This window comes from Lactuca sativa, chromosome 5 (genome assembly GCF_002870075.4).
Source record: "Lactuca sativa cultivar Salinas chromosome 5, Lsat_Salinas_v11, whole genome shotgun sequence".
NCBI classification, from domain to species: domain Eukaryota; kingdom Viridiplantae; phylum Streptophyta; class Magnoliopsida; order Asterales; family Asteraceae; genus Lactuca; species Lactuca sativa.
This window is the reverse complement of record NC_056627.2, coordinates 368,841,646-368,852,221: the sequence shown is the minus strand read 5'-3', so window position 1 is coordinate 368,852,221 and position 10,576 is coordinate 368,841,646. Positions and strand designations below refer to the sequence as shown.

General features: G+C 34.9%; 1 protein-coding gene across 2 annotated transcripts; it reads left to right on the top strand.

Moving 5' to 3' along the window:
• Positions 1-1,145: 1,145 nt before the first annotated feature.
• Positions 1,146-3,614, top strand: LOC111892495 (uncharacterized). 2 transcript variants are annotated; one of them, XM_023888541.3, is made up of 8 exons: positions 1,146-1,348; positions 1,951-2,132; positions 2,293-2,396; positions 2,476-2,517; positions 2,648-2,735; positions 2,861-2,957; positions 3,047-3,153; positions 3,265-3,614. In XM_023888541.3, exons 2-8 carry the CDS (start codon positions 2,002-2,004, stop codon positions 3,386-3,388), a joined length of 693 nt encoding a protein of 230 aa, XP_023744309.1. In that variant the 5' UTR covers positions 1,146-1,348; positions 1,951-2,001; the 3' UTR covers positions 3,389-3,614. The 2 variants fall into 2 exon arrangements, with proteins under 2 accessions (XP_023744309.1, XP_023744302.1); XM_023888534.3 differs by having other exon boundaries at positions 1,147-1,348; positions 2,293-2,399.
• The last annotated feature ends 6,962 nt before the right edge of the window (positions 3,615-10,576 follow it).

Below are 10,576 nucleotides of genomic sequence, written 5' to 3'. Positions count from 1 at the left end.
AAATAGTAATTTAATGAAAAATGTTGGATACTTACTCATTACTACACCAATCAGATGAGTTCCTACTGGAGTTGATGTGGCTTGAAGGGATGATTAGTTTCTCGATAAAACAAATGATTAGAGTAAGTAAAACTTAAAAAGCCTAAATGAAATGTGCAAAGAGAGTTTTAGGTACTTATCAGTGAGAATGAGGAAAAGCAAGGAAATATAGAGATGGTTGAAGTAGAAAAAGGTGGTCAAATCGTTATGAAGGAAGCAAAACCTATATGTGATGCGCTCAAGAATGATCACCATGATCATGAGTTGCTTACAATTGGTATCTAACACATCTGAGGCACGTGTTGGGGAAATCAGGATATTTACACTCTCGCCAAAATGAGCGCTTTTAACAACTACCCAATGGGGTTAATCGATTAAGGAAATAAAAACAAAGAAAAATTGAAAGAAGAACTTTCACGAATCTGAGTTACAATTCTAGAGATGGAAAACACCACAAAATGAGCTTTCTTTTGTACTATACTGCATAAAACATCATTTATTGTATCAAAATAATAGTGAAACGAATCAATTTAAGCAAACAAATGAAATGCATCTACATTTGTAATAAATAAAATGAATTGCAATTTGCAATTGATATCTTACCTTATATATGAAATCGGATACCATAATAACATGCTATTAATCGGGTATGTAATGAATTGATTTAATATGTACAGTTGTATTCTTTGAATATAATGAATTGATAATTTATTGAGTAGAAAGTGAAAGAAAACAGAGCCTAATTTCTATCGATTTGAAGGTAAAACAAAGCAGGGGTAAAATTGGTATTTAACTTGACATAATTTAGTGGTATTGAAGGGACACATGAACTATTGGTTTTGTTTACTAGATAGAGAGATTTATTTAAATTTAAAAAATAAAAAAATCAATTTTAATAATTCATTATTTTTCATGTTTTCTTATAAATACAAAGTTTTAAATATTTAAACATTTCTATTTAATTTTTTCTAATTAACCCATATATTAGGATTTTACACCCTTAAACGTTTAAACTTTAAACCTACATTTTCTCTTTCTCTTTCCTCATAGAAGTTTTATACCCTTAAACCTATATTTTCTCTTTCTTGTTTCCTGATAGAAGTTTTAAAAATCAAATGACAATTATACCCTCGGACCTACTCTTTCTCTGATACGATTCACAGAAGACGCCTCCAATCACAATTTCTTCTCCATCTCCCATCTTCTTCTCTGTAGCCACCGTGCGCAGCTCTTCGATCTCTACCGCCATCATCCTTGTCGACTCAGCTCTCCGATCTCCGATCTCCACCGCCGCCAGCTCTCCGACCAGGTAACGAATTTCCTTTTTCTGGTTATGATCTTTTCTGTCTATGTTTATAATTCTCGATATCTCCATGTCTATACTGGTTATTTCGATTTTCTGCTTATTCGGATGGTTTCAATTCCAAAAATTTTCCTTATCTGATTATCATATCTCTGTCTATTGCCTTCTGCTGACACGAATTTCTGCCAAATTGCAAAGATTTCTGGTTAACCTGTAGTTGTGAATGATTTTTTTTTTTGTCTCAAATCTTCCATATGCTAGAGGAATCTGCCATCTGAAATCTGCGATGGCAAATTTTTGTGAATTGTTTATATTTTTTTCTGCCAAATTTTTGCAATGCTAAAGATTACTTTTCAAATTTTTGTGAAGTCCCTAAAACTTGTGTCTGATTTGTGATATCTGATCTGCCAATTGTTTCCAATGCCAAGAATACTAAATTTCTGAGGTTTTGATTATTATTTCTCCGATTAAGTTAGTGTTGGTTCAGGATTTCATTCTGTCTTCATTAGTTTATGTTTAGGTATTTTTTAGGGTTCAGTTTAACCTCTATTATATCGTTAGAAGTAGAAGACAACATGAACATGAGTAATGGATTTTGTTGTGGACAGGTTGCTTAGGTTGAGTTGAGATTTGAGAAAGAATTAGATTGGTGAGAAAGTATGACAACGGCTGCTAGACCGACATGGGCACCTGCTAAAGGTGGTAACGAACAAGGTGGAACACGTATATTTGGTCCTTCTCAGAAGTATTCCTCCAGGGATATTGCTTCTCACACAACCCTCAAGCCCAGGTTACTTCTTCTTTTTTCCTTCTATATGATATTTTAGTTTTAGTTAACTATCAATAGTAGTATCTGCAACAAATCCTTAAATATGGAGTATTGCACAAGGGAGATTGCTTGGTTTCGAATATTATATTGATTGGTGTTTTTGTTAATACAATACATACAGAAAGGATGGTCAAGACACCCAAGATGAACTAGAAAGGAGAGACCTCAAAGAGGAGTTGGTGGAGCGTGAGCGCAGACACTTCTCATCTAAAGACAAGGGTTATGGTGGTAAAATCACTTTTATCTTCATCTTTAATAAATAATAAATAATAATAGCTATTCATTAGTTGACTTGTGGTTGCAGAGGATAGAGACCGAAGAAAAAGTGGTCATCACCTACTGGAAGGTTCATATTGCACCTCTAAAAACTTGACATGTTACTTTTCACTGCTTTTCTAACCAATATGAATAGTATTACAGTGTTCATATGTGCAAAATTTTAATCTACTTACTGTTTAAATATTTAATATCCACAGGATCAAGGAGAGAACTAGAGGACAGAATTGTTCCACGCAGTGCTGATGCTGATGATGCTGATTTAGATGTCAAAAGTGATGATGACAGGTTTCTATTTTACATTGTCATGTTCAAATAGTCACACAGACTAAGTGGCTGTTTTTTTTTTTACTCGTTAAATTCCGTGTGGGTAAAGTGGCTGAATGGGTAGTGATGTGTGTCTGTTTGGATAGTGATGAAGAGGATGATGATGAAGAAGATGATACAGAAGCACTTTTAGCAGAGCTTGAACAAATCAAGAAGGAACGGGCGGAGGAAAAACTACGCAAAGTGAGTTAGTTGAGTTGGTGTTTGTTTAGTTGGGATTTGTATGGTGACATGACATGACATGGATTTGGTTTGTAAATTAAATTGTACAGGAACGTGAAGAGCAAGAAGAGGAGCTTAAACTGAAAGAGGCCGAGTTGATAAGAGGGAACCCTTTGCTTAATAATCCAACTTCAACTTCCTTCAATGTCAAACGCAGGTATTGCAATTTGCCCCCTCTTTTTTTTTTTTTTTTTTTTTTTTTATATATATATATATATATTATTTATGTGTGTATATGTGTTATTTGATCTTGATTTGTGATTGACAGGTGGGATGATGACGTGGTGTTCAAGAACCAGGCCCGTGGAGAAACCAAGGCTCCAAAGCGCTTCATCAATGACACCATTCGCAGTGACTTCCATCGCAAATTTCTTCACAAATACATGAAGTGAAGTGTGTAATCATCGACATCCATCCACACTCCAAAATTTGCCAACAGTTTGTTATCTTTGTTTGTATAATGCTTCATAGTATTGAATTTTTCGTCTGTCTTCTTTTCTTCCATGGTACATTTGGGAGGGAATGGATGATTCGTTCTACTTGGATTAGTTATCATGTACATTTCTGACAAAGTAGTCATCCTTTTCGTGGACAAAATTTTTAAATATTTATTACAAAGTAACTCTGTTTATTTACCAAAAAAATAATAATAACGTCTATCATTTTGCAGAGAAGCAAAGAAACCCTTCTTAAAACTTCCTTTTTCTAGTGGATTTCACGAAAAAAGCATTTCTTGAAATCAATTTTGTGATAGGTCTCACCTTTTAATGATTTACTAGATAGAAAATCAAGTCAACTTCTTATAAACTTGTGCTCAACTTGCTACTTTTTTTGTTTTTAAATGGCAAACCAACCTTCTCATAAATACTACGTGTTTCTTAATCAGATTTGCTTCTCATTTCAGAAAGTCACTTCTTAGGGTTAGCCCATTGACACTTTGTTAACTTACTATTTGTTTAAGCTTGCTTATATTCAAATCATATGCATTAACCACCAAAAAACAAACTACCATTTGATAAAAGCTTCTTAATCGCACTGCAGATAGTGAACAGCCAAAAGCACAGCAAATCATCTTTATAAAGTACATTGAACAGTAAAAAAAACATCTTTACATATCAATAATTACAGACTAAACCACATACATAAATACATACATGAAAGAATAAAAATCTTACAAGTTTACCCTACCAGTAACAAGAGGGAAGGGAAGGTGCCATAAATCCATACAACGTGTTCTTGTGCTTGATTTCTACCTGTAATATACAAAACAAAGAACCCATTTCAATCATTTTCTTCTTTACTTGGGTCATCATCCGATACAAACTCTACATACAATTATATATTTATGAATGGAGAGCGGTCAAAACCCATCTATCCGTTCACAGCTTTCAGATTAACCCGGGCCGGCCCAAACATATTTTAGATGCAGGCCGAGAGGAAATAAAAGACTCCTCAAATAGTATCAAGATTAATCTTGTATAACATATATATATTTATCCATACATAAAGCAATTAAACCATTCGACATTTCTTATGACATTGATGACCTATTTCTTTTATAACTTCAACTTAAAAAAAACTTTTCTGAATGAGTTCTATAGTGACAAGAATAATGGTTAATATGATTTTCTATGCAATGAGATTCTAACCGCTAAGACTTAGAAACTGAGACGACGTAATCGACCAATCCATTCTACCATTTCTTGATTGCTTTATAGGTTGTCAGTTTACAATTCATCGATTTGATCCTTCTTTTTGGTTGCATCTACCAATCTTCTTTATGAACAATGGCTATTATACATATGCTTATTGCTTCTTTCTGTTTCCAATGTATCAAATTTTGGCCTTCGAATTTGGTTCTTTCACATTTCCTGTAATTTTTTTAATTTTTTTTTAAAATAGACTAAGAATTAATATTACATAACCCATAAAATTTTAGGCCCCTCCGAATGATGGGTCATGGGCAATCACCCCTATCACCTATCATCTAGGCTCGACAGAGGTCAACCTCTAAATTTAATCACAACCATTTAAAGTCCATATTTACGATATTTTTTTTTTTTTTTTTTTTTTTTGCGCTTCTCTCTTCCACCTCCGAAAAGCTCCCACTGCTCATACTTCTGAGGAGCCAACTTCTACCCCACGATCCCCATTCCCACTATACAATATGCACTGTTTCTTCTCCTCCCTCCCTTCTTAGACCTTCCATGTTCTCCGCCTTCTACTTCTTAGAAACCGGTCCCCATTTACCCTAACATCAACCATCGTACTCACTGCTTCCCCCAAATTTCTTAAGATGTCATTTTTTTCTTCATAACTCGTGTTTCCCATCACAAATAAGTATATTCAATACATATAAAACACATACTTCCTTTAATTCAACACTTCTATTTCATATTTCATCACAAATAATCAACTTGAGCCCACTATTTTGTAATATGAAATATCATATGTTTTAACATATTTTCCTCACATTTATATTCCAGTTAAGAAGATTGTGATTTCCAATTTCATCATCATGTAATTGAATTAACATATATTATTTCTACTCATTTTGGAATTTAACACCTCATCATCATCATCATCATCATCTCATTTCTCATTTAAAACCCATAACATAAGGACCCAATCAATTACTAATAATTTACATATAACAATTCATGATAAAGAATCAACAAATACACTTGTTTTAGGGCTTACTTAACACCTAAACTTCACTTAATATCATATATACCATTCATGCAGCAATGTACATCATCCAAAGACCCGAATCATTTTTAAACCATAAGCTCACCATTCAAAACAAATTAGTAGAAAGAAAGTGTTTATACTTTATACCTTTAATTTGAACTCATTTATTTGATTCTTTTTAGTTCATGAAATAATCATCATCAATTGGTTTGATACCACCAAAAATCGCCATTGGAACCTCTCATCTGCTATAGAAATGAAAATAACATGAAATGAACATTATACCCTTTTAATTAGTTGTTAAACCCACAATCAATACGCACTACAACATACTAGCGTGTTCGAAGCTACACCAAGTACAAAAACTTTTTAGACCGAGCCACTGGGACATTTTTTGATCTACAACAACTCGGACCGGGCTATTGTTTATGTAAACAATGCTGTTTTTTTTTATCATAAATGCTAAAATTGCACCTTTTATACTTTAAACAACATCCACACCTAGGGTGTTTGTAACGCCTCGATTCTCATGTATTGAATTATGTTGAATCTTTTTGGTCTTTGGGTCTACTCGATGAGTTGGTTGCCCTACTCGTCGAGTAGCATCGGGTTGGTTCACGTGTTTTAGTGACCTACTCGCCGAGTCTAAGAAGAGACTCGACGAGTAGGAGCTGGCAGATGAAACCCTAAATCCCGGGGTTTTGCACCGTATTTAAAGAATCATATGCCTCCTTTGGCCTCTTTACAGCCGCTTGAGAGTCCAGAAAACCCTAATCAGTGTAGTGATTCATTCTTGTGTGTTTTAAGCTTTGGAAAGTGAATCCTTGGAAAGAAGAGCTTGGAGGGCAAGAGGCTAGAAGCAAGGAAAGTGTGGGGAATTAGAAATCTACCTCTTTTAGCAACATTTAAAGGTATCAAGTCGCCACCTTTACCTCATTTCTTTGTAGACCTCTTTTGGGTGAGATTTAGGGTTATTTTGGCTTGGGTATGATGATATTGTGGTGTATGAGCTAGATCTGAAGTTGTAACTTCAGATCTGGACCCTTCTTGGGTTTTAGGTTCATAAAGTTCGAGTTGGTCACGAATGAAGCCTCCCTTGAGTGTAAAGCCCCCTTGTAAGCTTGGATTTTGTCATTTAGAGCCTTTCTAGCCATGCATGCACGTAAAGTTTGCAACTTTACGTGATAAGAAAGTCTAGGGAAGTTGGATCTGCAATTTGGAGCCTTGGTATGGCTTAAAAAGTGTCTGCATGGTTAAGGGACTGAAGGGACTCAGCGAGTCGCATAGTCGACTCGGCGAGTCATATGAAGATGGGCATCAAAATCGACGGGTTGGATGAACAACTAGGCGAGTCCAATGAAGATTGGCGTATACTCGACGAGTTGGATGAACAACTCGGCGAGTTGGTTAAGGTTTCCCCAATTGATGGATGCGTGTGAACTTGTCGAGTTGCAAGGAGGAAAAAGCCCGACGAGTGGCCTTAGAGCTTTGATCGCGAACCTTAGGAACTCGACGAGTCACTCCGGTGACTCGATGAGTGGACGAGTAGTCAAGGAACTCGACGAGTAGTCGAGGATACTCGGCGAGTCAAGGTCAACATGGACTGTTGACCTTGACTGTTGACTGTTGACTTTGACCAGGGGTTGACTAGTTGACTTATGGGGTACCTTGAAAGGTTGAGAACTTACGAGTATGGTTATATTATGATAATAGGTGGTGGAGTTTGTGGCAGTGATCCGAGAGTTGGAGTTTATCTACCGAGTCGACATTTGCGAGGTGATTTATCCTCACTATATTAAGGGGTCTAGGGCACCAAGGTCGGCTCATTGGATATATGATCCTAGCAGTGTTAGATGTTGAGTGTGAGTTAGCGTTGCATGCTAGTGGCTAGATCAATTGGATTTTAAAATTTCGAAACCGATCCAATCTAATTGTAATTGGATATCCAATCTATGTTGGTTCGTAACTAGATCAATTGATTCGAATTGGATTGGTTAAGTTCTGCACACCTTATCCAAACCTTCACATGTTTCATTTACAAAAGAAAAATGCCACATCTCTAATGAAGCCATATATTGATTACTTAGGAATATTCATAATATGCACCCCTATGTACTTGCATCCTTGATCACTATTTGCAATCTTGTTATTTGAAACCTTTTATGATTCTAACATTAACTTATAGAATATATAAGTATTCTTCAATAGTTTACTTCATCATTAATCCACAAATCCTCAATATTCCTTATTATGCATATAATCAAGAATAACATTGTACTTTAACTTTTTCACATTCTCACGAACCACCTCATGACATCAAAATTAAACCTATTATTTCACATGATTCAGCCAAAAATGAATTGTTCATAATGATTCATTACAGTACCTTTTTGTCCCCAAATGTTCAAAATGATAAAATACTTATAATATAAATCAAAACATACATTTGGTGTGTTTATTAAAGTTATATATATTATATACACCTCATAAGCTATAAACCTACACATTTAGAAATTTCTCATTATAGCGGCATACTTTGTCAAAAGCTTCATTTAAGTAATTTATCAACATTGAAATATACTTTGTCACTTGAACATATTTCATACATCATTTTAAGTCATTCTAACCCTTTTTCTTATATTTATGATAACTATCATCATGTCCAAATATAATCTTATTTATATGTTTATCTTCTGTTTAAACATTCCCCATATATATTCATCTTTCATTACTACAACACCCAGTTATGGCAATGTACTTTGCTTTGTTCCATGTACATATGATTTTTCTCATACTTGTGCATTAAAATTGCACACAGTGTAACATTCGGATTCCCAGGTATATTATTTTATTCATTTATTTTGGAGTTTGTGGAGGGACTCGACGAGTTGGTGCTTAAACTCGCCGAGTAGGGTCGCAAATTATTATCCAGATCAACGACCGGACTCGGCGAGTTCATAAGTGGACTCGGCGAGTCCGCGTTGTTTAATGAAACCCTAATCTCTCGGGTTTGGGACCTATTTAAAGGCCCTAGGGCCGTCATTTGCGGCTATCAGTCCCTTGAGAGAAACCCTAGAGTGCTTGAGCGTTTTGAGAGAGAGAGAGGAAGCCATTGTTGACCTTTGAGGTATTGTTTAGCAAGAAGAAGGAGGTTCTAGCAAGAGGAAGCAAAGGAGGTTGCCATTCTGTGGATTGGAGCTCAGGGCATCACATTTGAGGTAGTAATTTGGCTTCCCTTCTGTTGTTATGATGATCATATGGATTTAGGGTTTCTTGGACCCTTTATTGGTCAGATTTGATGTCCAATTAGTCCCTTATTGTGATGAGGCTTTAGATCTGGATCCATAGAGGTCCAAAGAGCGTTACTCATCAAGCCTTATGAAGAACAATGGGGGTTTTTGTTGGAATAGTGTCTAAGCCCGTAACTATATTTGGTATGTACTTGACCCGGTTATGCATGGTCCTTTTGGGTTGCCTTCTCCAAAGCAACTTGACAAGATAATTTAAGGAGAAAGAGAGAGTATTATGATTTATTGATATATTATAATAATAATATATTAAAGGAGAAATTATATTTATTTAATTAGTATTGGTCATAAATTAATTAGGAATTAATTTGGTGGTCAAAAGAGATTAATTGAATAAAGGGGTATAAACTGTCAAATGTATGATAGCTGAGTTTTAGGTTAAGGAAACCTAATGGGCTTAAGGGGGAACGAAATTATGATGGGTATCCATCATAATTTCGTCCAAGGGCCTTATTCCAGAAGGTTCCATGGGCTACTTGGTGGCTAAGCTGTCCATTAGGGTTTAGAGTGAAACCCTAGTAACCTGTAAGTATAAATATGACTCCTAGGGCATGAATTCGGCTACCACTTGATTCTAAGAGTACCCTAGGCCGATTTCTAGCCTCTCTCTCCCTCTCTTATATTGCCTTCTTGCTTGTGGGGTTTGTGAACCATTAGAGGAGTTGCATTTGTGACTCTAGGCTCGAAAGAAGAAGATATACAAGATCTAAGCCAATCATTGAAGAGGTAAACATCTAGATCTGATTCTATATGTTATTTCAGTTGTTTATATGCTAGATTAGGGTTTGTAAGTCTTGGAATTAAAGCATGTTCAATAGTGAAACCTAGATCCAAGCATTAGGGTTTGTATGAGCACATAGGAATGTTTCTTATGCATAAAACCCATCAGTGGTATCAGAGCTTTGATTGGTTTCAGTTGTATGTGATGCTTAACTGCTTTAATTACTGAAAAAACGATTTTTGGTCCTTGCCCGACTCAACTCGGCGAGTCAGTACCTGGACTCGGCGAGTTGGCCCCTACTCGGCGAGTCCAGGCCTGACTCGGCGAGTCAGTTCGTCAGAATTAGGGTTTTTTTCGGGTTTTGGCTGCTGTTTTGACTTGGACTTGATGCTTAATTTGTTTTATGATGTTAAAATCCGAATTTTATCTATATTAAGTGTTTATCCTTGCCAAAAGATAGATAATTTCAAATCTTTTTAAATATTAGTTATTTATGTGATAAATATGGATTATTTAAAAATTATTTGGTAATTATCTAATAACTAAAATTAAGATTAAGTCAAATATAGATAATTATGAACTTAATTGGCTAATTTGAATTATTTGTTATTTGATCCCTTATGTTTTGAAAAGTTCAAAACTTGCCCTCAAGTTTTGAAATTTGAATTTTGTAATTAAAAGTTTAATTTTGAATAATTTAAATTTCAAACCCTTAGAATTTTACAAGTTTAAAATTCAACCCTATACTATTATATATTATTACAAGCTTAATTAATATATATATATATATATATATATATATATATATATATATATATATATATATATATATATATATATATATATATGTACCGTTAGTA